Raw genomic sequence first — 27,855 nt, 5'->3', positions numbered from 1 at the left:
CTTATTTATCGGCTGCCGTCGCGCGGTTCGCCGCCTGCCCCTGCCCCGCCTGCCGGGGAGCCCCAGCGCGGGTGTCCGCTATTCGAAAGATCCACACGGGACAGATGGGGAACGCGGCTTTAATCAGCTTTGCCGAGGGCTGAAAGGAGCGGCGTGAGGTGGGCAGCGGGGTAAGGCACGAAGCGGGCCGGCTGCTTCAGGGGACGGATAGCTACGTGGCCAGGGGTTCAGGCCGCCGCTCCCGTTCGCTGGCCCCCAGCGCGCCTCGGGAGCGGAGGCAGGGGGGTGTCCCTCAGCGTACCCTGGAATAGTGCGGTGGGGATGGCGCCGAGCAGCTCCCGTGTAAAGCTGAGGTGAGCACCGGGGGGTCGCAGGTGTGACATGGAACCAACTAGCTTGAAACGCTCGGGAAAGATGTTTGGAGGCTGAAGTGGCACGCCCCGGTTTCCCACCTTAGTCTGTGCCCGTTACCTTAACACACGAAGCTGCGTGTGGGCCTCGCGTGAGGACCGGTCAGGGATAAACTCCTCTCAGCTGCCAGCATGTGCGGGTTCAAGTCGGCCTCGCCCCACTGCCCGTATGTAGGGAGACGCCTTGGCCGTAGCCGGTGAAGGTGCACAGGCGGGCCTGCTGGCTGAAATTTGGAAGCGGAGTTCTAACCCTTAAAATCCTTACTGGGGCATCACCTCAGTTGGTGCAGAAGGGGCATGTTCCTCCCACAGACTGTGTCTGTTTTCTGTGGTTTGCAGATACCGGCTGTCACCCACGTGCGTTTTGCTGGCCAGAAGCAATGGATGTCCCCTGTGACTGAGTCCTTGCATGAGTGTTTTGAAGATGAAACAGTGCATAAGCTCTTAAAGCGCACCACCTGAGGACATCGCTACCGACATGGACATCATTATTTATTTACAGATGCTGTAATCAGGAGGAGCTTTTTTGTAAACATGAATTGCTGGGCTCTTTCCTTGAGGTGTCGTTTCTTGTTTCATGCTATTGAAACATTAATTTTAACTTATTATGACTCCTTTGTGTTGGTCAGCTCTCAGGGACATTTCCCTAGGCTTGAAAATGTGGGAGCTTTCAAGAATGTGTCAACCGTGCCAACTCAAGCCACTTGTGGGCTGCCACACCGAAGTACTTTTTGTCATAGCTCAGTAGCAGTTGAAAGTATTATGTCCTGTACCCAGAGGTTTTGTGTTCAGGAGTGTCCATACAGGTCATCGCCTTCTTCCTACAAACTGCTTCTTTCAGAAGGCCTTGGTACCTGTATCACAGAGGACAAAAGGGACTTGCAGCCAGGGTCCTTCAGCAACGCTTCCAGTTTCATTTTTCATAATCACAAGGATTGCTTCTCTACTCCCCGTTCTCTGAGGCTTGCAGCTTCGTTTACGTTAACTGTATGGTTGAAACCTGAGCAAGAAGGTGTAATGTAAGTAGTATTGAAGGTGTTTACTTTCCTGGTGCTCTTAAAAAAATTGATCATTGTAGTCACAGTCATTATTAGCAAGCTATTTAAAATTTTAAAAAGGTACAGTGAGAAACGGTGGCGTTTTAAAGCAGTATTTAGGTTGGGGTCTTTGCAAATGTCAAGACAAGTAGATTCAGTTTCAGTGGCATTGACTCAGGTGATAGTCCAGTTGCTTTCAGTGGAAACTATTCATACATAATGTGCATGTCTATTCTTAAAAATCTAAATTTGTATTTCTCATTCACATTCATCCTTCTAAAAGCTGCTAGAAAAATATGTCAGGGGTTTGCACTGTTGCTGCTTTTGTGATGAAAAAAAATTTAAAACTATAGTAATTCCCTCAACACAAGTTTACTTCTTAAAAAAACCCAAGGAAAACCTCTAGATCTTCCAAAATGGATATTTCAGAGCTGTGGAAGAGTGGTCATAGTTTTTCTGGAAGATATGGGGAATGTTGATGGAACGACAGATCATGTTGCTACTTTAACAAAAGAGTCCACTATTCAAACTGCTAGTGAAGTTTCACTAGGTGTTCAAAACCAGATGTGGATAAGAATGCTCCCTCTCTTATTTGCCTACACGTCACATTTTTAGCAGATATTGCTGTCATAAATGGCCCTTCAGCTTGACTGGGCCTAACCATAACGAAAAACTTGCTTTCTGAAAAATGCATTGCAAATCCTGCAAAAAAAGTTCCTCTCGTCTGTGACAAAATGCAGACCCTCCTGCTCTTTCTTACCTGGGTTGTGCAGATCCTCTTTAAAGTGAAGCACAGAAAGTACGGTACATTCCTTCAGAGTGTATGTCACAAATGTTTTTGTACTGGTGCTCCTAACTTACTCTTGGAATGAAACTAATGATCTGCTTTGTTCTAGCATTCTTGATACTTATTTTGCATGCTGATGTGAACTAGGGAGTTGTCTAGGGGTGTGAAAATCATCGGAAACAGTGGAAATGTCTAAAATTATAACGATATATGTAAAAGTATAGTCTGCTTTATGCAAAGATAATTACCTTCAAAAAACCAACCTAACTACAGAAATTGTGGTTATGGAGGGGAAATACATGAGATCTGCAGAGCAAAAGTGACTTGTTTGATTTTAAATCAGCTTAGATGAAGGTAGGTGTAAAGGTGTCTCTGGAGCTTTGGCCTAGTGTCTTTTATAGACAACATTTTCTGTATAATGTTTGAATGCCAGAGAGTCCATGCCTGGGGTTGTCCTATGTCATAAGTTCATGTCCGTGCACATGTGGGGATTATCAACCTCGTTCAGCAGAGCATATGCCTAATTTGAAGCAGAAATGTCCTGCTAGTTTCCAAGCAAGCTGTGATGTATTGAGTGAGATCCGTGAAACTCTTCTGTCAGTGGGTTAGGCTTTTGCTTGCATGGAACCAAAAACAATGAAATGTGTGTCCGTAGTTTCAAATGATTAAGTGCCGTGCAGAAACCAGACTCTACCGATGTCTGATTATCCATGGACTAGTATAAAACATTAGCCTCCAATTGCTACTGTGTTAATAACTACACAATGTACATATTCCTGTTCAGTGGGTTTTATAGATCACTTTAAAGTCTAAATGTTTTCATTCAATTTTTGTAATAGATCACTTCGTTCATCTGCCTTGTGAGACTGCTGCTATTCAACATGTAGAAATGACAATGGTAGAGCCCAGTCCTGCAAGCAGTAGTTGGACAACAGTTATTCCAGAGGTCAGGATGATATGCTGCTGTCCTGACTCTTTTTCACTGTTCACAGAAAGAAGCATGTTAATTTTTCTTTCTTCATAAAAGGAATTCAAACAGTAATTGCACACTAATAGTCACTGAAGCTCAACTCTAAAGTCACCCTACAAAAGAGAAATAGTTTAACAGCAAACTAAGATGTTTTTCCTTTTATTGTATTGGTTTAGTGAGTCCTTCAGGTTGGCAGACGAGTTTGACTTACCAGATGTCCTACATTTTGCAGTCCCTGATGGGGAATTGTCCCTGTTAGATGTCATTTGTGAGACCTTTTAAACCCCATTATCACAGCAGAGGGACTTCACGGAACTGGGACTCATTCTAACAAAGTGTTTGTGCTGCCACCAAGACATTAGGAAGATGAACCAGAACCAGTTGCTCACTTTTACCAGTAGAATAATTGAAAGTTTAACAAGGTATTTTGTTTAGTGGCAAAGTGCTCTTACATTAAGTACCCCATACCCATGGTTTCTGAACATGCTATACTAATGTGTGTTTTCATGCTGAATGTTATATGGTCTGGCTGCTAGAGAGCGCTTAGGAAAGAAGCTAGGAGTGTTGCTGTGTAGTATCCTTGTAAAGACTGTGACATGTCTGTTAGGCATGTGCCCATGTAAGAGAATAGCAGGATTTTTCTGCTAGAAGTTATAGTGCTGACTGAAGTGAGAGATACGGATGTGAGGATGCAAAGCCTGAAGGCCTTTTAAAGACTGTGACATTCTGAGGGAGCAAATATATGTGAATAGTCAAAGACACCAAGAATTTTCTTCATCAGTTTCATATACCAACTTTTCTTACATGAATCTGGGAAAGAATGCACTTTCATAAAAGGTGAGAGGAAAGTGAGATCATGTGGATTTAATTGAAGCCCTAATGTTCTTCTAAGATGTATAGTGTAGGTATTTGTAGGTATGCTTTTAAGTCACTGCATATTGGAAATTCTGAAGAAAAGCAAGAGAACAGTGAGAAAACACTGACATTTGTACTCTAGTCTTTAAATTTACTTTCCCTTTAGGCAATAAGTGCAATAAGTCAGCAGAGCTCTTGTCCCTGAATTTTATTCTTTCCCTGTGCTTCCTCTCTTACCGCATGGACTCATCAGTTAATATAAATGCTTTCTGTAAGCCTGTGCATAGCCTGTAAGCAAGCCTTAGCACAATATAGGAAATTGTATATGATAATAACCCTTTGCAATGAAATAGGATTAAGAATGTGAGTAGAAGCTTAGCATGTATGAGTAATCATTGCCAGCACTTTATATCAGTTTAGCGTGAACTGGGCTAACTGGAAATTAGATGACGGAAGACACTGGCGGTGGGAGAGAAATGAACTGGGGCCTTCTACATGCAAAAGGCTCAGGGGAAGAGCCCGCTTGTGAAGTGGACAGGAGATGTACTTTTTCAGCTTCATTTATCTAGAGGACTAAAATCATATCTTATTATTTTATATCCCTTCAGATGTTTTACATTAGGAATTAGTCTGAAAGAAGGATTTGCCTTAAGATACCACGCGTCTGATGTTGAACCCATGCAGATGTTCCCATTTGCAAGTGCTCCAGTTAATGTGTGGGGGTCCCCAGTGCAGCTGTGTTGGTTCTCTAGAATATTTTGCTCTTTGAAAGCTGACCGAGCAGATTTGTGTTGTTTGCTTTTTCTCCCTTCAACCCCACCACAGAGAATCATGTAGTCAGGAATTGGCTCTGTGGGACTGCAGGTTACCAGAAGTTGGAAACTTCACAAAGAACAGTGGTTCCTCTCTGTAATCATGGCTGGAATGGAAAATTATGTTCAGAGTCAGAAGTAATGCTAATGCCTATTTCACCTATGTTAGTGCTAGTTTTTTTTTCTTCCCCCTCCCCTCCCTGTTCTCTGCCTCTTGATTTTTCTCCTTCAGCAGTGAGTCACAATTCACATTTGTTCTTTTCAGTTTTCAAAGTGATGTACATCAAGGTCACTTCCCTTCTTAAAGTCATGACACCTTTGGGGATAAAAACAATGTGGGGATGTTTGTTTTAGATAACTAAAATAAACAAAAAACTGGATTATCCAATTATTGTTTATCCAGGAACTGGGTAAATCCAGTTCCTAAATATTTTGCTACTTAGCTGAGCCTTCCCTCACATTTATTATCTAGCGAAACTAGCATGTTTACAAGCAAACAAAATATTGAAAAGACCAGTTGACAATATATTAAGAAACATGTTTCTAGTAAGGTTTGGAAAACAGAAGTCTGCATTTTGCAAGTTATTTTATTGACAACATTCCAGCAGGCTAAAATCGTAACAGTTAAGATGACTTAATTTTTCTCTTGTATTTAAAGGTGAATTAGTGAATAATGGCAGTATCAAAGAACAGTCTTTTAGTTTTTTTTTTATAAATCCATAGTAGGTAAAGACAGTTTTAAGTAGATAAGTGGAGATTTTTTTTCTGAAATACATCTAAGTAAATCCTGGCTTCATACAAATTTTGTATGCTTCTCTCTTGTGACTTAGTGCACTAATTTAGTGTGGTGTAACTTAAAATATTTGTTTTTTCATGGGTCAGTAAATTGGGGACCGGATTTCTCAAGCAGCTGAAATGGGAACGCAGAACTTCATGATTTTTGTTTTGCTGATGATTACCTTAATAAAATACGTAGCTATTTCACAAACATATATAGCCTGTGCTTTCTCAGGACTATTGACATCATGGTGATAGGATTGGCAAAAATATTTCAGCAGCTAGATAGGCAATGTGGGTTGCTATGGGTAGTATTCTTCGTGTCTTATATGTCAATGTTGCATTTGATATTGATGCGAAATCTTTGTGGGGAAAAAACCCGAACAAGTGGCTGAATAGCCTTTTTGCCTTGCTCTGGTTCTCTTAGGTTAAAGAAAGGCTGTGTCAGAGGGACGGTATAAGGGAAGCTGGTGTTGCTACCTTACCTGGACAGATTTGGTGGAAAGATAGAAGACTTATTTCCAAAATGTGTCATTTATACTGCTTTTTGTGGTTATATTGTATTTGCCTTGTTAGACTAAGAAAAATATAAGTGGCTCCACAGGATGTGCTATTTTGCAGAGCTTTGTATGGAAAGTGCAGCAGAGACCTGCACAGTGCTGGCCAGCCACTGTGGTTTCTGTCACAGAACTCTGAAGAGAGGAGGCAAAGTGGACCCCTCTTCTACCCCCAAGTGAACTGGGATTGTGTGCACTAAATTTAAAAAAATAAATAAAATTAAAATCTCACAGATTAAGACAGAAAGTATCTTTGTTAAAGTTCTTTTACACTTAGTACATCCTGTGACTTTCACTGTCACTGAACATCTTCTCAAGAGCTGTATTTTTAACGTTTATTTTAATACATTCCGGTTAGCATCACTTTACAGGATAGCACCTTGGCAAGAATGTGTATATGCGTGTGCCTCTGACCTTATGTTGTTTTTCTTGGTTATTTCCAAAGGTGTGTGATAGAAAAGGCTATTGATGGGCAGACTGTGTTCAAACTCACAATCTCTGAGAAAGAGACCATGTTTTATTATCGCACAGTAAATGGTTTGCAGCCACCAATAAAAGTAATGACACTGGGGAGAATTCTTGTGAAGAAATGGATTCATCTTAGTGTGCAGGTGAGTAAAATAAAAAACATTTAATGTTTGTTGAAATACAACATCTGTGTGCGAATGGTATAACTGTATAAATGCAAAAGGGTAAATCGAAGGATGTAAATGATAACTCTTGAGTCTTGGTAAAGATCTTAATTTGGGAGCTTATTTTGAGGCAACTACTAATTTAGCACTGGAAAGAAATGCTGTGCCTGTTCTGAACAAACAAGGCTGAAAAGGCTCACCCTTAAGAACACAGGTATTTGGGGTGAAGAAAAGCTACGTATTCCTGACATTACCAATAAGTCCTGGGTCTCTGAGATTATTTCCTAAAAAAAGAGAATGTTATCCCCATTTATACATGCTAATGTACTCCTCTTAGAGGTGTGTCCCATTTAGTTTTAAAAACCTCTTACTGTGCATGTAAGTAAACATGTATGAGTTTGTGCAGGATCAACCAAGCTAGTAAGTTACAGAGCTATTAATTCTTAATTTAAAAATATGTTTCAGAATTATTAAAATACAGTCTTTATGTTCTAAAAGTCTTCTGTTGACATAACTTTTAAATGTGTACAAATATCCACTGATATTCCACTAAAGCAGAATTGAGTTTGTTAAAATTTAAAGCGTATGTACAAAAATCAGTAAACAAACACAGAAGTTAAAATTCAGTTATTTGCATGTCTTGTAATTCCCAACGGATGCTCTAGTAAATTTTGTTTGAAAGCCAAGTTCAACTAATAATTATAAACCACAATTATCAGGTATTGAAATGTTTATCTTCTTCTTCCTTCATTTCCTTTATCTATTCTAGTAAATTTCATTTGGGTAACAGCACAATCAAGAAGTGTTTTGCTGCTTTCTTGAAACTTGCTAAAAGGTATTGACTGTGATTTGGATTTTTAGTGCTGATCTTGTCACTCGTAAGAAGTATCTAAGCTGACGTCTTGATTTTTTTTGCAGTTTTCTTTTTTTTTTCCAGGATAACAGCATGGTAGTGCGAATAAGATTTTGGCTGTTGGATTAAAAGAGTGACCTTAAGGTAGAACTAATGAACTTTACACTTCAAACACTCCAAGGGTGCTATATTACTGCTGTTGCTGTCAGCTGCATTTTGTACTAGCCTCAGAAACTGCTAAAGCCTGGGATAGCAAAGTGAAGAGTGAAAGGGTTGGATTTAAATACACACACATATCTTAAATTGTATTGCAAAGAAACCTCGAGCACTCTGTAGAATTTGGTCCTTTGTTTCTTTGGGGAAAGTTGTTCAACGCATAGCAGGAGTAAAGAAGTGTAGCTTCTAGACCCTTAAAGGGGCTGCAGGCTTGATACCTTTACCAAGTTTCTGAGCTCAGGGTAGAACCTTATATTCTGTGGTTTGTGGTATTGTAGGATTCAATTTCCCATTAAAGATGATGATAGTGGCTGCAGTGTGATCTATTTAGCACTAGGTCTGGCTATGAAACTTTAGGCAAAGGGGTTTTTGTTTTCTTTTTTTTGTTTTGTTTTGGTTTTTGTTTTTTTTTTTCCTTTTAGCAGCTGTTCAGGAACATTTTTTCTATAAATGGAGAAATAAATGGAGAATGACAGACCACCCAAAATATGCAAAAGTAACATTCATATGGAAATGTCTGCATCTTCAGACAACAGTAGTATTTGACGATGAGATATTTTTATATATATCATGATGATATATAGGTGTTTCCTTATGCTGATTAAAGTGTCTTCTGAATATGAAGCACTATGTAGTTTTATAGGCAATAGTAATTGTAGTTAAAGGCAGTGGAAGAGCCTGGAGTTTACACCTAAAAGTACAAATCACCTGATCTTACCACAGGTGTGACTCGACTTCTCTGACTAACCAGCCTTCTCCCCAGGTGATGGCCATACATACAGTAGGAATGGGCACTGCAGAGTGGAGGACCGACCCTCCTGTGGGCTGTAGGTGAGCTGCCTGGAGTTGAGGCAGCAGAGAGGGCTGAGTGCAGTTAATAACTTACTACTACTTCGAGTTTTTCCAAGACAGACCATGCGGATTTGCGGATTTCCTTGCTGTCTTGTTGAGGCGAAACTGCCTCTGATACCTGTAAAGGATTAACAGTCTCTGTTCTGTGTTACTGTTGTAGGCATAACCTTTATCTTCTAGCAAAGACAAGCCCTAGGACTGAGCTCTGTGGCTAATAAGTTAGGAAAGTTTGCAGTCATCCAATTGCTGGTTTGGTTGTAGGTATGGTGTTACCCGTGTAGTTGCTATATAACATTCTTCTACAGAAAACAAAAAGGAAATCGTTGTTGGATATGAAATGTCATGTATGTGGCTGTGATGTTTAGCCACAAGGTATTAGGTTTCCTAAACTAACAGTGGATTTAACACCTTTTTAGGTACTTTGCAGAATTTGAAACATTGGCATTCGTTTTACTTCCTGGTTCTAGCCAGAGCTGGGTGGCATGTCCTGATGTAAAAAACCCCTAAATCTAATCAGACTTGTGTGACAGCTTGCTTGATATGATTTTTGGACTAAAGAAAATAATGTTTGTGAATGTTCTGATAAGACAGTTGAAAACGTGGAATGGATTTATTTTTGTGCACATAACAATACATATGTATGGAAAAAGTGTAATTAAAAAAAAAAAAAGAAGACTGCATTGCCATATTTGGAGTTGTAGGACCCCTAAAAACTTCATCTGTGAATTTAAGATGAAGAGGGTTAGGATGCGATGCAGCTATGCCAAACAGAATTTTACATAAAGAAATTATATTCTTTATGCCTGAAGCATAGTAGGCACAAGCTATTCAGATTACTTTTTTTAAAAAGTATGTACTTTTCAACATTTAGGTAATTAAGGTACTGGTGGTAACTGAAGATGTATATGTTAACAACTCTTGTTTTTTATGAAAATATTTTAACTTTATGCCAGAGGTGTGGGCATGTAAGCTGTTGACAGTTTGTTTCCCAGAAATTTAAGGTAGAAGCGTTAAATACTGCAATTAATATCCCTTGTCTTTAATATACATGACTTTTCTGGTAGATGAAGCATATTTGGTCCTTGTTTTCTCTAAGACTACAAAACTTTTTAACAGTGTAGCTTTAGGTGGTTTAGGTCTGTATAGGTAATGCAGGTGATAGCAGAGGATCAAAATAGTTACCTTGTAAATATATTGGATATAAACTTAATGGGATATTCACAGCATATTGCGAAATATCATTGAAAGCCATGCACAGTATTGCATGTTTGTGTGGTAGACAGGGAGGAAAAAAATAGTTTCTGGCATGATATCTTGTTGCTCAGTGACTGCAGCAGACCAAATTACGGGTATGTGTAATTTGAGGTGAGTCTGATTCAGGACAAAAGTTTTTTTTGCTGAATGCTAGCACTTACCAATATGGTTAGCAAATAGAAGTGTGTAATGGACCCTGCCCCTGAGAAAAAAGCAATACTTGTTGTTTGGCTCACAGGGAATTTATGCATCTTGTTTGTGACAATGCATGGATGAAGGGCAGGGGTGGGCAGGCTGGCTGGCACAACCCAGTGGCAACAACCAAAGAATTAGGGGTTGAAGCATGAAGCTTTGCATACCAAGTTGGTGACAGGAATAACAGCTAAGGGAGGCTGTGGGATTTGGTTTTGTAAGTGTTGACAGCATATTGGTGATTTTTTGTTTTTCAGCAGGTTGGTTGTAGTTTGTGAAAAGTGTGTGTGTGTTGGGTGATGTAGCTGATCATGAGAGACAGTTCTGCCAAGGAGCTAGGGTCCAAGTCCATCTCTGGACACAGGTATGCCTAATGTGAGACTGACTGGGGCCAAAGATCTCCAAAGCCAAGAAGTCAGTAGGAGCTGGGAGCCTGCAATCAGGGGAGTTCCTGTGGTCAGTAGGAAAAACTGAAATATTTGTGCATAAATGCTAGGCAACAAACACCATAACAGAGCGTGAAGTATTGGTTACAGATGTGCAGCTGAATTTAGAGAGAGCAGAAATATGGTAGGATAGCAGATATGTTTGGAATTCAGGTGTAAGAGCATATGCCTATTCAGGAATGATAAAAATGAAAGCTAAATGGTGGAATAGCACCAAATAGTAATTAAATGATAAGAGGGAAGGACAGAAGAAAGGACAGCACAGATTGAAAATAATTTCTTTGGAATAAAATAATTCTAGGGGAAGAGAAGGCTAGTAAATTAATTCTATTGAGGTGATCTTGGAATTTAAATCCTTGGGTTTGGATTTAGATGTGTAATTTGTTAGAGAGAGCTACTACTAAAAACTGTGTCATTGCCACAGAGACATTGTCACAGAGACTTATTCTCCAGTTTATAGCTGAGAAATTAAAGTTCTAACAAGAGCAGGGGCCAAACATTCCTGTATGTTCTGCATGAAAGGTTTCTCCATCAAGTAGCTACTGAAGCAGAAAGTCTGGATACCAGCTTTGTTAAGTGATGAGGGCGTTATTAGAGATGTGGGTCTCAAAAATAATATTGCATATTCACAACTAGATTCAGATGAAATAGTAGAATAAACAGTTCTTTGGTTCTGTAAGTACACTTTTGGATTTCAAAGAGGACAAATAAATAGGACTATTTTAATAAAACAAGGAGACCTGTGGAGCCCAGAGATGTAATTGAAAAAAGACCTGGAAGTTATTAAAAATAATAATAGCATTAAGAGAAATCTCTGCTCTTAAAGAAAAAAAAAAATTGGAGGTGTAGTGCCCGGGCTTATCTGAGTAAACACCTCTACAGTTAGAGATGGCAGAGTCTGCAAGCAGTGAGGATGCAAATTCACAGAGAATGCTACGTAGGAATAGAAATAAAAACTGTAAATATGTCAAGCTGAATTAGATGCAGTGACTGTCAAATGGTAAAAAAGTTTTTAGTTTTTTTTTGTGTAAGAAGGCAAGACCTATGTATAGTGATGGTGTGCTTGTGATGGAAGAATAATTTGAGTAAGGTCTCCCAAATAAATGGTTTTCTTCTGTTTTCGATAATGATAACAGTCACAGAGCAAATCCAAGCTGGGTAACAGAAATTAATGTTGAAAACAAAAGCAATCATAAAGATGTAGAAATACGAATTTGCAAGCTTATTGTGTACATCCTGATGCCATCAGATGGTCTTTGTCCAAAAATTCTGAAAGAATTGGTACATAAAATCCTTTGACAAAGTACTATTTTATGCATATTACCAAGGCAGAGGTGGAGCCTGTAATGCTTACATTTAGGAAGAGTGTCATGCATTGATGCCATCCAGCAGCTGGGCCTGCCTCACCCCTGCCAGTGGAACAGGGGAGAGAATAACAATAGCAAAAGTGAGAAAGGTGAGTGGGAGGGGAACAAATGATGCAAAGGCAATCACTCATCACCTTCCAGAAGCAGACGGCTGCTCTGCCAGTCTCAAAGCAGTGGCCTCCTTGGAAATAAAACCCCTGTCTTCCCAGAGTCTTCCTTCTACCCCAGTTTTTATTGCTAAGGATGAGTTATACAGTATGGAATATCCCTTTGGTCAGTTTGGGTCAGGTGTCTTGGCTGTGTCCCCTCCCAGCTTCTTGGCCCAACCTTAATTTACTGTTGAGGTGAGATGGGGGAAAAGAGTGGGAAAAGAGAAAGGTTTGACACTGTTCAAGCACTCTTTAGCAATAGCAAAATATTAGTGGGTTATCAGTGCTGTTTTAGCCACAGATTCAGAACACAGCACCATGCAGGGTGCTGTGAAGAAGTTTGACTCCATCCCAGCCAGACACTGTACAGAGGAAGGAAAAAGGATCTTGGCAATGCAGACCTATTTGTCTTGACGCAGTGGCATATGAGGATTTAGAAAAGATCTTCGGAGGAATAGATAAAGATGTGGAGCTAAATGGAAAAGGGGATAAAATGAAGCATGGATTTACTAAAGATAGCTCATCACTGTCTAACCTCTTAGCTTTTTTTGATGAGAAAACCGATTTTCAGGCAAAGTAAATGTGTCAGATTTCCTCTATCTGGAGTTCAGTTTAGCGTTGATGTGACAACCCATGAGAAGTTGTAGGGTCAAAGGGAATGCTCATGGGGAGGGTTGGCAATAGATACTGCTCAAAGGAACTTGCTTATAATCCCGGGGGGGGGGAGGTAAAAAGCAGTTGAATTCCTTGAGAATTAGTCTTTGGGACCAGCCTTGTGTTATATTTTCATTAATGATCTTGGCAGAAATAGTAAGAGTGTGCCGATAATACTAGCTAGTAACGTAATGTGGAGAGGCGTCATTAGAAAGAGGAGCAGTAAGATGTCATACAGGAAGAATGGCATCACTGAAAGAACTAGTGTAACTGTCATGAAATAAAATTTGGTATTACAAAATGCAAAGTGATGAACTTGAAATCCCTCACAAAATCTTTTGCTAAGTATAATAGTTAATCATTAGAAAATTGCTGAAGTAGTAGTCCCAGGTAGTGATGATGAGTTATTGGCATGATGAGGCTACAAAAAAGGTATGTGTTGGGGAAACGTATCAGGAGAGGCATTCCCAATAGTAGTGAGAGAGAAGCATCATTGCTGCTGCTCTAGACTCATGAGATTTCATGCAAAACCTTGGGTACAGTTTCCATCATTCATGTCTAAGGAATATAAATCAGAACAGAGCTACTAAGCCTGTGATGATGGTGAAAGGGTCTATGCAGGCCTTACAGAAGATGATTTAGAGAACCTTCTGTTGGGAATTAACTATAGTGAAGAGTAGGAACTCATACAGATTTCTTCTCTAAATCTCTTGGAGTGTAAACACCAGGCAGAAGAAGGGACTGTTTAAGTTGGAAACTGAGTTTGTTCTATTGCAGCAGAGTGTTTCTGAAAAAGTGTTCTAATCAGAATAGTGGGGATAAGAAAATGTTTGGGGGTTTTTGGTTTTAATTTAAATTCAGTAACTTTCATAAAAAGAGTAATGTGGTATAGTGTATCCAAGAGGAAAAGATGGGAATTGCTATATCAATCAGTTATGTAGGTAGACTGTGGGATTTCATTCTTTTTTTTCCCCCTTTTCCTGCAATATTACTGTAACAACTGCTGCCAGGAGGATGTTGGACGTGAGTCACAAATAGTCTTGGAATGGACTGTTGAGTCTACTGCTTGAGACTAGGTGGCATTGGTCTAAGAGTAACTTCATACTTTTTAATGGTTATTCAGTCTTCTTAATATGTGGTATATTGCTGACAGAGCTATTTGCTATCCATTTCTTCGCTCTTCGTACCCAATAAACGTTTGAGAAAAATCATCCTTGAAAAGTTCTGCTGAGGTAAGTTGAAGTGGATTTGCAACAAAAGTCAGGTTTGAGCATTTTTTTTTTTCTGCTCTTCAATTAATATGACATTTCTCTCTAATAATGTCTGTTTTTATTTTCACCTGCTTATGATTTGTAAAGGAATTTACCTTTTTGTTTTGCATTTTCAAACAGCTTTGGTTGATTTTTTTGTGTTTGTTTTTTTTTTTTTTTTTTTAAGGCTATAAATTGTGGATCCTGTTTCATTGAAATTACTGGTGCTGTTTTAGTTGTTTTCATTTAGTGAGGATCAAGACCTTCAGGCTGCTGAAAGTTTTAGATTCCTTCTGTGTTTGATCTTGATTTAATGATATTTATCACTGTATCTTTTTAGGTATATATTAGCAAAAACTCTGATTGAAGGTACACAGTGGAGTAAAGCATATATAGCCTTAACTTAAAGGAATTTGATGTTGCGTTGAAGTGAAAACTCAAGAAAATCAGTGTCTTAAAAAATTAACTTTAAAAGAAATAAAGAATTTGAAAGCATAATTAAGGCCATTTGTGTGCCTTACTATTTTTGCATAGTGATACCAGTATCAGTTTTGTGCCGCTTATGTATTTTCATTTTCAGATTCACCGTTAAGGGTCTCTCACTTTGATACTTCAGAATTTATTTAAGCAATTAAGAAGAGTGGAATTAAACTCTGGTTAAACATGAATTTTCAGATACAACCAAGGCTGCTGAAACAGGAGATTCTTAGAGAACATGTCAGATTGATGTATTTGTTTCATATTTAGTGTCTGCAATTATAAAAATAATCTTTTTACTACCCTTTATTTTGCCTGATCATATCTATGTAACTCTGCCATGTTTTGGCAGACTATAGCACATTAAAAGCTTTAGAAAGTAAGTTTAAAATCTAAATGCAGAGAGGTAACCATGACTGAATTACTCTCCTGGGAGGAAAATGCTCTTAGAGTGCCTATTGAAATCAGCATTATCATTTCAATACATGTCAAATATGAGTCATTTCCTAGTTTAGGGAAAAATTCTTTATAAATCTTTAAATCTTCCAGTTCTTTCAAGAAAAGGTTAAAGTACTTATGATTTAATGAGACCGCTTTACATCATAACTGTTTGACTATCAAGAGAAAACTTGTCCTTTCCAATTTGTGAAATCCTTTTATTTTCTGCACAAGTTTTTGAATACTTTAAAATTTATATTAAAAGCAAAGAACCTAAGACTTAAAAGTAAGGAGGAAAACATTTACTCTGTACACTCTTTGTATATGTGTTACTAAATACAAGGTGTTTTAAACTGTATATTCCCTAAGTTTAGGAAGGACATGAGAAAGCAAGGAAGCGTTTTAATTTAACAAATCACTTTGATTTCCTGCCTGAAGTCATAGCTTACTATTAGTAGTTTGTCAGTCCCAAGAAGGGACAGGAGAGTTTACATCAATTCTAAATATTAAAGCTTCTTGTCTATTAATTGCAATTGTGTGTTGAAAATATTTAGGAGGTTTCAGTCTGGCCATGTGGTTGGTGCTGTGCTCCCAAGACAGCAGAAATAAGTCACGTTGCAGTCTGTGTAATGTATTTAAGTGTCTGTTTAGAGAACTGTTCGCAGAAACAATGAGCGTAGCTCTATTGGCAACTGGTTCATCATTTAATCTGCTATGGTTGCAGGCCATTGAGACACTGCTGCTGAACTTGCAGCCTTGGGGTTTTTGGATATTAGTAACTTGCTGTGCTGCATGCAGAAGTCCTACTATGGTTCTTCTCTTCTCCTGATCCAGGATGTCAATGTTTGTGGATTTGAAAGCTCTTTGTTGTTATAACTTAAGCTCCTTGGGAAATTGGGGCATTTCTTAGATGCTTCTATCTTCTCTGCACTCACACTGTCTCTTAAACGACTTCCTTTCTTGTCTGAATATGAGTTCAGGCAAGTTCTTGCATATTTGCAGATTTAGATTTACAGTCTAACAACTGTCTGGGAACAGAAGACAAGGAACTTCAGCTGGGCCAAGATTTTCATTTCAGAGAATGCCAAAAAAACAGGTTTTGTCGTCATCTTGACTACACTTCTGGAAACTGTGAATGTTTTTTCCATTGCAAATGAAAATCCCACTGAAGTCTGCCCAGACTGTTACATACAGTAGTAATGGAATTAAGCCTTTGTATGACCAATGCTGGGAGGAGGTAGTATTGAATGGTTTGCAGAAACTATGCCTAATTTGTCTGGAGAGTTTCAGATAAGATTTGAAATCCATCAAGTTTCAATTTGTTTTACAAGCAGTTTGTTTCCCTATACAAAAATATGTGGCAGCCAATTAAATTATGTTTTTAATAATGAAAGCACTATGTTAAGAATGATTTGCTTTTTTCCCCCTAATCTCAAATCTTGAAACATCTTACCTTTCTTAAGGTTGTATTTTTGACATCTGGTGTGTTTTTTGCTTTTTTATTTAATTTTAATTTTAGATATAAGTAGAGATAAATAATGGTCTGTACTACTCTAGAACTGGGAGAGACGATGGTGTCAATTAGAAAATAACTTTCAGTCTTCCTAAACATACCACAACGTTTTTAAGGATAATTAATAGTTGTGTAACAAACTTCTAGTGACCATTGTAATATGCAATACATCTGTTTCTGTCATGTGTAGTTACAGAATATAAAATATAGTTTGTAAGCATATTCTTTGTTGGAAAAAAAAAAATTAATATTGTGGTGGTATATGAATCTAAAAGGTGTGTCATACCATATGGAAGTAGCTTGCATACTTCTTAGAGGAGAATGTTTAGAAAGGTAAAGAAAAAAATGTTCTTCAAGTGTTCAAATTCAATACTAAGAATAATAGTAAAAATTGTATAACTGAAGTTAGAAGAACTGAAAGAGATATGTGCTGTTTAACAGCATCCTGTGAATTAAACTGTGGCTATTGGAATCAACTACTTTCAGATTGCTAGAAAGCTGGAGTCCTACTGGAAACATAAGCATTGTTTAAGCTACACAGCCCTTGATTCTGAACTAATCTTTTAAATACTTGTATATGTATATCACTTACAAGTGGGTTCCTAGGTATGTATTGCTTGGTGTAACTTCAGGTACACTTCTGCACCTGTGTGACTGCTCTTCCATTTGTATGTTTGTATGCCCTTGAGTTGTGTAGGGAGCAAATTTTGAGAGAAGGGAAGTAGCTGCATATACTTGGTATACTGTCATTTTTGTGGATGGGGAGGTGCTTTTTGAAGGTTTGCCTTCTGTCTATTTGAAGTCTTGTGTTAGTGATGAGCACTTCTGATATGCCTGAATTTGATTCCGTTCTGGGGACAGCAAGCCTCAAGTTGTACATTGGAGTACCACCATTTATAGCACACAATTTTCAATGTGGACAAAAGGTCCTCCAGCAGGTAGTTCTTGGGATGCATGGTGTGTGAACAGAAAACTGGCAACTGGTTTGAACTTCTTTGCTGGTGAAGGTGGATCACAGATATTGAACCATTGCCCTTGACCTCTTCATGCTATGACAGTTGCTGAGTAGATGTTTTCACAAGATACTTGAAACTTTTTGGATAAGAGTCTAAAAACTTCATGAGTATGCCCAAATAGAGCAGCTTCTGCCTTTCCTAAAAAAAAAAAAAAAAAAAAAAAAAAAGTAATTACTACATTTGGTTCAGGTTTCTGTAGCTTGAAGACAGAGACTTAAGTCAGAAGTCTGATCAAGAAATGGAAGATGAAACTTTCAGATTGTCCTTTATGCAACCTCCATTATTTATGTGTGAACTCTCTTATGTACATCTTGCATTAACACCTGTGCATGCAGCAAATGGAAGGTGACATAAATGACATGTATAGATCCTGTAAAATGCAAAATCCATATATGCTGGTGACAGTCCGCAGGAGAAATATTCTGGTAAGTCTTTACATGTATCATTTTCTCAGGGAAGCAAAGCATATTTTCTGGTACTGAACAATTTGTCAGCTTGGCTGGAGGCCAAGGCTCAAGGCCTGTATACTAAAGTGCACAACAAACCACTATGAACTTTCTGAGCAGCCTCCCCTGGTCCTCTCCTGGTCCATCTCCAACAAAATGTGGTTGAGAGAGCTGCTACATGAACTTTTTCCTTTAGCTTTTTCCAAAAATAAGCTACAAACAATAAGCTACCAAAACACAGTCCTCCTAAATCAGGTTTGGTCTATGTTCAGTTAACAGCTGACTTTGGATCTACTGCAAAACTTTGCTGGTAAGATGCTTAGTAACTAGAGAAAAAGCAGTTACTATCAAAAAGTGAAAGTTGAAGCTTACAGCAAATTGTCATCAAAAGGAGTGTTGGAGAGTTACAGTATAAAGGAATAACTGAATGACCGTTTCTAAAGGACTTTATGATGGAAGGAAGAAAGCGGGGCACAGAGGAGGAAGGGCGGGCCTGAAGTGAGGTTGTTGGGAGGAATGTGAAAGGAATCAAAGGCAGAATTTTGTGAATCCTTGACCATGAAGAGAAACTAAGCCTTGAAAGAAAAGATGATACTTTATTTGCAAAAATCCCTTAACTGTGTACATGGAACTTATGTGGAGAGGCATTCAGAGGGCAGGAATAATTGTAATTCTTATTGAACTCTTCTTATGTAAATCATCACAAAAAAAGACAGAAGGATGGATTTTCAACCTTCTAGTCCCAGCAGAGCTGTTCAGCTGTTGTAGAACCAATGTATTCTTGCATTAAATTTGGGAATGACTTATAAGTCTCAGTACTGAGGAGGGTAAAGTGGTACAAAATTCTTCATATATAATCAGTTCAAAAGATAGTATTTAATGTACAGCTGATAGTGTAATACAGGGTTAATAATTGTACATTAGTAACAGCTCTCTTAATTTGTGTGGGTATCTGCTTATTCTTTGACTAGCGAAGCACAGAGGCTTTATTCAGAAGGGACGTTTCATTTGACATCTACATCTCATCCCTAATTTACATGATTACAAGTAGTTCAGGAAAATTCAGAATCAGTGGTTGTGCTGTATTTTAAATGGAGGGGGCAGAGAGAAAACGTGCATTGTTATGAGATTATCTAAAATGTACTTTCAGACCTTTTGTTTCAATTAATTTTGGCAAGACTGTGTAACTGTTTTAGATGCTAAAAAGCAGCTTGTTGAATCCTTAATACTTGTCTCCTTTCATGTTACTATAGTGATCACTGGATCTTGGATCTGATTTGTTCTGTGACTTAGGGAAAATAGAGTCATTATGCATCAAGAAAGCCGTTGTTCTCCATGTATTTTCGAATCTGATTACTATGATCCTCTTAATATGTTTTATTGTTTGGAACTCATTTACAGCAGAAGAGTCACTTGTTAAACCTTTCCATGTAAAAAGAACAGAGGTTGATCAATGTATGAAATAGTAGTTAGAATAAAGCTTATTTATTAATTACTTCAGTTTCTGACAGAATCTGTACTTGTAATTTTGAGCTCTCAGGTTCTCTCTGCCACTCCCCTGGCCAGATATGTTTATTCTGTCCTGAGGCATCAGTAACAGATTGATAGAGCTCTACTGATACAGGCAATAAAGAATATTTTTCATTGGTACAGTGCTGGTTGGGGTAGAAAGCAGCAGAGCTGTAGTTAACCATTTTTATATTACTTCATATTACTGAATTACTGGTGTACTCACCAACAAAAGATTAAATGAAAATTGCCAATCCATAATTGGAACGCATACTCTGTGGCAGGAGGATCACTAATCTCTGATTTAACTGTTTATTTTAAAACAATGTTTACTTTTAAAAAGACTAATTCTTTAAAAATACAAACCATTTCAAATCTGTCTCTTTTCACATCGATCTTTCTTTGTCTTTGGCCTTGTTTATCAGATAATTGGCAGTGTGGGTTATATCACTCAGTTTTTAACACTACTAAAATTACCCCTGTCCAAAAAATTAATGACATCCATGATTCTTATTTTGGATCCTTCTGCTTGCTGTTACTTGTTTTTTTTGCATTTTGAAGGCTTTATTCATGGAATAGCTATTAATTTTTCTTAAGCCTGTACACCATCTTATGGATCGGTCTGCATTCCAGTTGCTTTCCGACTTCACTGTTTAGGGCCAAATTTATATTAATACATGGCTTGCTCTTGAACAGAGTTAATTGCTTCGGGAGCACTCCAGGGTTCCATCTTTTTCTCTGCACCACCACCCCCACCCCTTTTTTTTTTTTTTTTTTTAAAATTGATGTTGTTCTTCGGGGAATTCAAACTGAACTCATGGATCTATGCACAAAAAGAAAGAGTTGGATTGAAGGAAAACCATTTCCCGTTGAGAAGGGATTAACATTGTAGGAGATAGTGAAAAAGAAAAGTAAAGGAGGGCAAAGAGAAAAGCTAAATATCTTTTACACAAATGCTAGGAGCATATGTAATAAGTCTGCTGAATTGGAGTGACATGTTTTCAAGGATAAGAAAGATATTATTGGAATAAGAGAGACAACCAGGAAAATGAAGGGGGATTTAAAATGCCAAGATACACAGTTTTAGTGAAGGGAGAGCTAATATAAAGCTGGAAGAGATGTAACAATATTGCTGAGGGATGATAGTCAATCTGCATTTTTTTTTTTTTTTTTTTTTTTTTTTTTTTTTTTTTTACTTTTTAAACTAAGTTCAGTGGTTTGTATATAAGGTAAGGACAATTTAATGTGATTGTGATTCTTGGCAATTGCAGTAGACTTGCAGGTGGTCAGAAAAAAACCCCAAGCAGTAAATATATTTAAGACATAAAATGGGTGCCTAGGAAAACCAGAACTTTGATTTGAAGAATGCTGGGGTATTGAGGAAGGGACAGTAGGAAGAGAGATTTTTAGAGATCAGTTAGAAATATTGACTGTGTTAAAACTACATAGAGGGGATGTTTCCACTGTTGGTGTAAGGTTGTTGCCTTTATACTGTTACTGAAACAGTATGGACTATTGTCACTGTTACAATGGAAAGACTACAAATATAAATACATCTGTATATGGAGATAAGAAATATAATCAAATGATCATAAAATCATGACATTTGAAATGGTCATGGAGTGGGGGTATGTGCTAGATGGAGGAAGCAGCCCTAAAGTTATTGATTTTAGCAAAGCTACCTTTGAAGGAAAGAAAATGCTCCTGGGATTTTTGCCTGCAATCCTGTGATGAATGGGAAATCCACTCCACACAAGTAGAGAGTACATAGTGTATAAAACACATAGAGAGGCAGCAATTAAAATTCATCCCAGTTAAGTCAAGAAAAGGAAAGGCCGATATGGGCCTGAGGCAAAAGAAGGAAAGGCAAAGAGACAACTTGCCCCTCCCGACCTTATGCTTTTTCCTTCCCCTTCGCTGTTCTTTACCATTTCTTCTACTGTCCCTTTATCCTCTTCAGCCCTTCGTTTCAAGACAGTTCTGTCATTCTGGTCCCCTGATGAGGTTTCTTCCTCAATTCTCTCTTTGTTCTACACTGGTTTTCTCGGAGCATGGGCATAACTGCTAGAGTGCTCATAATATGGGTGTGAGTGTCTCTTCCCCCCTGCCCCCAAAAATGCTTACACTGTGCATCCCCTTAAACATGGTTGCAAGATGTATGCAATCGACATAGTTCCACTTTCCCAACTTCCTTTATTTGTCTGTGGCTCTGGGATGATTTGAATTCAATGATTTTAATGATGAGTAAAGGAATGAGGCAGCAGGAGCTGGGGGGTGGGCAAGCAAGTGGGTACATAACTCATGTGGACAGTGGGGCTATATGAAATTTTTTAGAAAAAGACACTGCTGTGCTAGAGCATCTACCACTGAAATGGCAGTTCTCTGAGAGAGAGGACAGTCAACAAACAAGCACCTAGATGGTTGCAGGTGGTGTTGGTAGTGTTCCTCTCTTCAGTGCAAAGTTAGGACACAAATCAGATCTTTTTCTGTGATCCAGTATGCAAGATGCTTTATTGTCCAACATACCACACACACACATTATTTAACATCTTGTCTCGAGGTGTAACAAACAGCTGTGAGGAAGAAAGTAAATTTAACATATTTTAGACTCATACTTGAGTCTAAAATGGCATTGCTGAAACTGAAGGCAGTTTATAGTAGCTGAAAATCTGGTCCTTATCTAAAGCAAACAGTTTGAACAAATTTTGATCTGGTGTTTTACTTTTAAAAGGCAAACAAAGATGATAATGGCAAAAGGGGATTTCAGAGAGAGATTTAATGGGACAGTGATGAAAGAGTGAGTGGTCTTTTTCTGTCAGTCAATCTGTATTCTCTCTTTTTCTTTTTTTTAAGTCACAGTGATCTGTTAACTGCAGAAATTTGCAACAGGCGGAGAGGATGACCATGTGGTCTTATGTTATCCAGCTGATGACCAGTTTCTGAAAATGGTATGAAGGATCATAAAGTTTAGCTCCATGTGTATTGTGATGATAGTTGCATCTATATTTAAAGCTTTCTGTCACTGAAGCACTCTTGGTGTTGTCAGATGTCTATTGGACTGGCTGAGCCGCAACTTCTTGCAATTGAATGTCAATAAGACCAAAGCAATTTTGGTTGATTCATAGCACCAGCTTAAGCATATTCACTTGCACAGATTACATTTGACAGATAGTTACCTTCAGCTGAACTCTGTGGTTAGAATCCTTGGTATACTCTTGACAGTGAGCTTAGAGCTGATGCCTTATGTTTATTTCATACCCTGTTTTTGCCTTCCTAACACTGCATGTGTATGTCTACATTTAAATAAATTCACAGCTGAAGTACTAGTCAGTCCACTTGTTATCTCTGGACAGAATGTTGTGATGAGTCAATTTCAGTATTTAAGAAATGGTGTTTTTTCCCATTTAGGCAGTTTTAATTTCAAAAGCCATCTAATCAAGGATTTTATTATCAGGAACTCCCAGAAAAGTGTCTTTCAAACTCTAACAAGAGTAAAAGAAAGAAATAAGTAGAGAATAAAACCAAAGATGAAAAAGTATTCTTCATTTTGGAATGTTTTCCTGGTATTCTACCAGTTTGCTGGCCTGCAGGAAAATATATTCAGTCCAGGTGTTCTTACCCTGTAATATTAGTGGAAGTTAAAATCCTCTGGGTTCTGCAAAAAGATTGTGCGTGGTGTCATCATATACCGATGTGTGCATCCCCTATAAATCTTGTAAAGAAAGACATATTTCCAGGTCTTTTCTTTTAATGGTCCTAAAATAATCTGGCTTAAAACACAGTTTAATTCACTGATTCGGTTGGTGAATTTACCATTCTGTAAAGTTCATTTGGAGCATACAGAAGAAGAACTAAACTTCTGAATTATTTCAAACCATTTCCCTGTGCAGGCTCCTAGTCATTTTAAAGCAGCATCCTGATTTTGAAGAAAAATGCAGTGATTTAATGCCAAATACCTCGTGAATATACTGTTCCACTTACAACTTCAGTTCCTGTTTTTAAAGGCTGAAGGTGTTTTTTCTGTAGAGCTTAAGGAAATGCTAAAAGGGAGATTTTGAAGTTCCTATTTCCTTCTCTGAATGAAGAATAGGAATGCAGCATCCTTGAATTTTGATATGAATGAACTAAAAATAAAATACTTAAATGAAAACATTCGTAGTTGCATATTTCAGCTAGACTGAAAGCTCTGGTAAGTGGGTAGAGTTGACTTTATTTTTTTGGCTCTGGTTAGATAATGAATCTCAGCCTAGAATGATGTTTTCAGTGCTTCCTTCTAAAAATGACAGAATGGTTGGAACTAAAGGAATCTCCACTAACCATGAACACTAATTTAAGCATTTTCTTTTTTAAAATCATCATATTAAAGTCCCTGACCATGCTGTTATTTTAGTTAGTGGTTGCAGTGAATGACCCCAAGCCCTTTGTTTTCTTCCTGTAGAATGCTCTTTGGCTTGAAAACCAAAGATGTGTGAAAAGCATCACATTGAAACCTCCATAGATGCCAGGGTTGCATCTTGCCTCTGTCTTCATGTGCTCTTTTCCTACAAGCTTGTAGCCAAGTTGCTTTAAAGGCTTGAAATACAGAGGGGTGGGTAGTAGGTTTGGGTTGGCTCAGAGGTGCAGAGTTCTTACAGCTTAAATACTTCATTTTTTGCCATGTGAGGGTAGTATAGGATTTGAGTATGGAAACACAGGAATATAGAAATGTGAATAAAGTCATTTAACAATATCAGGTAAAATAAATGTTACTAAGTATGTCTATTGCATCTGCTGTAAGATAATAGATAAACAGCCTAAAAACAACATTGAAGATTTTAAGTAACTGCAATGGCTATATAGGACAGTACTCCTTTTCTCCTGTACTTGGTAAGAAAGAGAAATACATCTGAAATCGAGACAGGGTTCCGGCTGAAGCAACAGCAAGCTCACTGGTAAACTCATCAGGCAGTTCTTTTGCTGGTATAGAAGGTGCCGTTTGACTCTCAAGTGTTGTGCAGATAAATTATCTGATCTGGCTTGTCCTCCTGGATATTATTCTTGAATTTTTACACTCCTCCCTCCTCCCATTCTCCTATTCCTATTAACATGGTTATTAGCATATTTTTTGGTCTGTTTGAGAACAAGATTCCAGACAAATTTCTACTGACATATTCTTGTTCTCATGTGTTTGCTACATAAATACATAATCTCTTGCCAAGCTTTAGATCTGCCAAGTTCCCTCTGTGTTGTCTCAATTTTCATTTGAAATACAAAAATTAAAATGCAAAGAACAAAAGACTAGAAGTGAACTCTTTTTATTTTAGGATTGTAAGCTTTGTCTCTGAGAGGGGGGAAAACAAAAAAAAAAAAAAGCGCAGAGGGGATTTTGATGTATGGATGTAAGACATCTGCCCAAGCATCCCTAGCAGTAATGCCATCACTGCCGAAATGTGCTTATACTACAAAAATGTACAGTAGTGCTTGTTCCTGAATTAACCATTCAGCTAAGGTTTTAAATTTGATTTAGGCTGCATGTGGTATGTTGTAAGGAGAGATAAGCAACACAAGACTGTAGGAGCAGAGGTTGTTCACCAGTGCTGGTGAATGCTATGCAGAGTAGGATGTGGTTGAGTGTGGTGTGGAGTCCTGATGCATCTGCAGAAGTTAAACTCTGGAAGCTACTGCACCTCTTTATTTTCTAAAGCAGTCATAAGGTGGCTGACAGACACATTAACTGAAGGCTTAGGATGAGTACAGGAATTTTGGGATAAACTGTTTGGTTTGTTCCCCATTTGTATTAGTATTTGAAAAAAAATAGTCCTTGTGGACATGGAATCTGCTCCCACCTGTATTCACTTTTTTTTTTTTTTTTTTTTTTCTTTAAAAACCTAAACATAAATGTAGTAGATTAAAAAGGAGAAATTAAAAATAATAGAATAATTCAAAATAAGAAGAATAAGGCAGAGCTGGGGGGTAGGAAAGGAGCCTTTGAAATGGATATTCAAGATGTGTAAATTCTGCAATTTATTCAGTGAAGGAAGGTGTTAAATTGTGGCAGAATGTTTTGTGCAGTTTCTGATGCATCAATTTAGGGGCACGTAGACATCCAGCTTTTAAAAAATATGTAAAATTCAACGTTGTGGGTTTTGGTCCCTGGCACTGCTTAAATCACAGATGAAAGTAAACTTGGATTCATGCTAATGGTTTCATCCTATTTTTTCCCCAAAATTCCATTTGTCTGCTTTGTGTTGCTTAAGTCTGTATCACTGACCTTTCCTCTTTACAGATATTCACTTACGAAATATTAAAGCTGTGTGGAAGCCTTTGTAACTGCAGCTTCAGCAAGATTTGCAATTATGCAGGAAAATACTGAAATACATACCTGTGTACGTCTCATCTCTTTGATATGCAAACCCCCTTTACTGTATCTTTCATTAATTGTTATGCTTCTGTTTCACACCTGCTTTTGCAGAGTAGAGATGTGAACCCACATGTCCCTGAGTAGTAGGATATGCTGTATATCTTCTATGAGCAGGCAAAAATAACATATTTAGACAGGTTGAAGGTGAAAAGGATTTTTATGCTCAAGTTTCTGATTAGGCCATTATAGCAGCATCACTAATTCCCCTCTTTCCATCTATTGTCTTCCCTCATCTGTTGTCATCAGTGACCACTGTTGATTTGTTGACTCTATTAAAGTATTCAAGGAAGCCACAGGCCTGTCATTTTGGTCATAACCTTAATCTGTTTTCTCACCTTGGGAGAAAATGTGTTAATACACTGTCTGTTTCTATAGAATGAACTCTTGAAAAAGTTCCTGATGCAACAAATCTGCAATATGTTTAGAAGTAAAAAAGGTTTTCTGAATCTTGGTTATCTTAACAGATATCAAGCTACATTTAGGTAGCAACTTTTGTAAAAACCACACCAAATTAAGTGACGATAAGCAATTTTAATGGTATGTTGTATAGTAATTTTTGAGCTGGATGAGTCGCAACTTCTGATTTCTCATAATCTCTGATTCCTCATTATTTCTGAATGATTAAGCAAATCATTTATGTTAACTTCTGCTTTCATTTACATCTCTGTAAAGCCTGTGTAACTTTATTGATTTTGGAGTTGCTTTAGCTTTTATAGCAGCTGAGGGGAGGGGTCATTTCTACCAGTCTGCTGATCTGGAAAATAAATGGAAACTTTTTTTTTTTTTTTTTAATGCCTTATAGGAAAATTGTATATCTACCTAATTGGTCTTCATAAAGTAGTTTAAAATTCTTCATATTGTGCATTGCCTTCTTTATGATAATAAAATTTTTTCTGTTTCTGAGAAATGTCTTGCTGTGCAAATAGAGAAAATTCAAAGGATAAACTAATACAGACTTGTTTGTGTTTTCTTAGGTTTTTTTTTTTTCATTTATTTAGAGGAGAATTTGCTTGTTTTTTCATATTTCAGAAACAGGCTTTTGTTTTAGTTTTAGCATTTGAAGCTAGCTAATTTTTTTTTTTTTTTTTTTTTTTTTTTTTAAAGTTTTAGTTTACAGATACCTGATATTTGGAAGAATCTTGTTCATTGTCTGGTACCTAACATAGATCCCTGAGCTGCTTCTTTGTCATCTTATTTGAAAACAGTGGTGTCCATGACATGTACTAGAATGTATTCAATTTCCTAGTATTTATCTGAAATGAATTTTTAGTCCTTGTCCTTGTTTTATATGTGTCGGTCATTCCTGCCACCGCCATCTGAGACTTTCTTTAATGGTATAAATAGCCTTAAGAGCTGAAGTTACAGTTGAAGTGTTTGCCATCACTAAGTTGGCTGGATAACTAAATAGGCCAGGGTTGGTATCATTTGGCTTGAATAACTGGGAAAGATTTTTTCTTTCTTTTTTGGTGCCAGAGTTCTTTCTATTGTGGAACTCCTCATTTATGGCCTGCAAATCTGGGAAGAAATCCATCTGGTTTCTTCATCTGTCTTGCCAGACACTGTGATCTAGTTATTAGAACAATAGATGATGAGAAGAAACTTTTAAGATTAAATTGTATTTTATGGTTAGTAGAAGCTATGATGAATAAGAGTAAAAAGAATGTATATTTAACCAGTAGAAGAGATTAATGTTGTCTTGAAATAACTCTCCTCAATTTATCTGTAATATTTTAACAAATCTTTCCCATGCCATTAAATACTGGGATAGGAAAGATAACCTAAAGGGAAAGATTGACCTTACTAAAAAACAAGTATGCCTTTGAAACATATAATAATTATAAAATCTAAAACATTTGGGGAAGAGACTATCACATCTGTTGGTTCTATGGCATTTAGTGCAGTGGATTTTTGATCTCTGATTAGTGATCTGGAGCTCTGCTATGATATATTTATTTTTTAATGGAACATAAAGGATTCTTTTCCATG

General features: G+C 37.6%; 1 protein-coding gene across 1 annotated transcript in view; it reads left to right on the top strand.

Moving 5' to 3' along the window:
• The first annotated feature begins 176 nt into the window (after positions 1-176).
• The window catches only part of USH2A (usherin), a 388,963-nt gene continuing 361,284 nt past the window's right edge, over positions 177-27,855 (top strand). Inside the window, exons 1-3 of the mRNA XM_026844632.1 lie at positions 177-353; positions 750-1,429; positions 6,651-6,816. Coding sequence (XP_026700433.1) covers positions 945-1,429; positions 6,651-6,816 — 651 coding nt within the window. The 5' untranslated portion in view covers positions 177-353; positions 750-944. The remainder of the gene's footprint in view (positions 354-749; positions 1,430-6,650; positions 6,817-27,855) is intronic.

This window comes from Athene cunicularia (assembly GCF_003259725.1).
Source record: "Athene cunicularia isolate RWA chromosome 3 unlocalized genomic scaffold, athCun1 chr3_part1, whole genome shotgun sequence".
In the NCBI taxonomy this organism is placed as follows: Eukaryota; Metazoa; Chordata; class Aves; order Strigiformes; family Strigidae; genus Athene; species Athene cunicularia.
The sequence above is the reverse complement of the archived record's forward strand: the minus strand, read 5'-3'. Positions and strand labels throughout refer to the sequence as shown.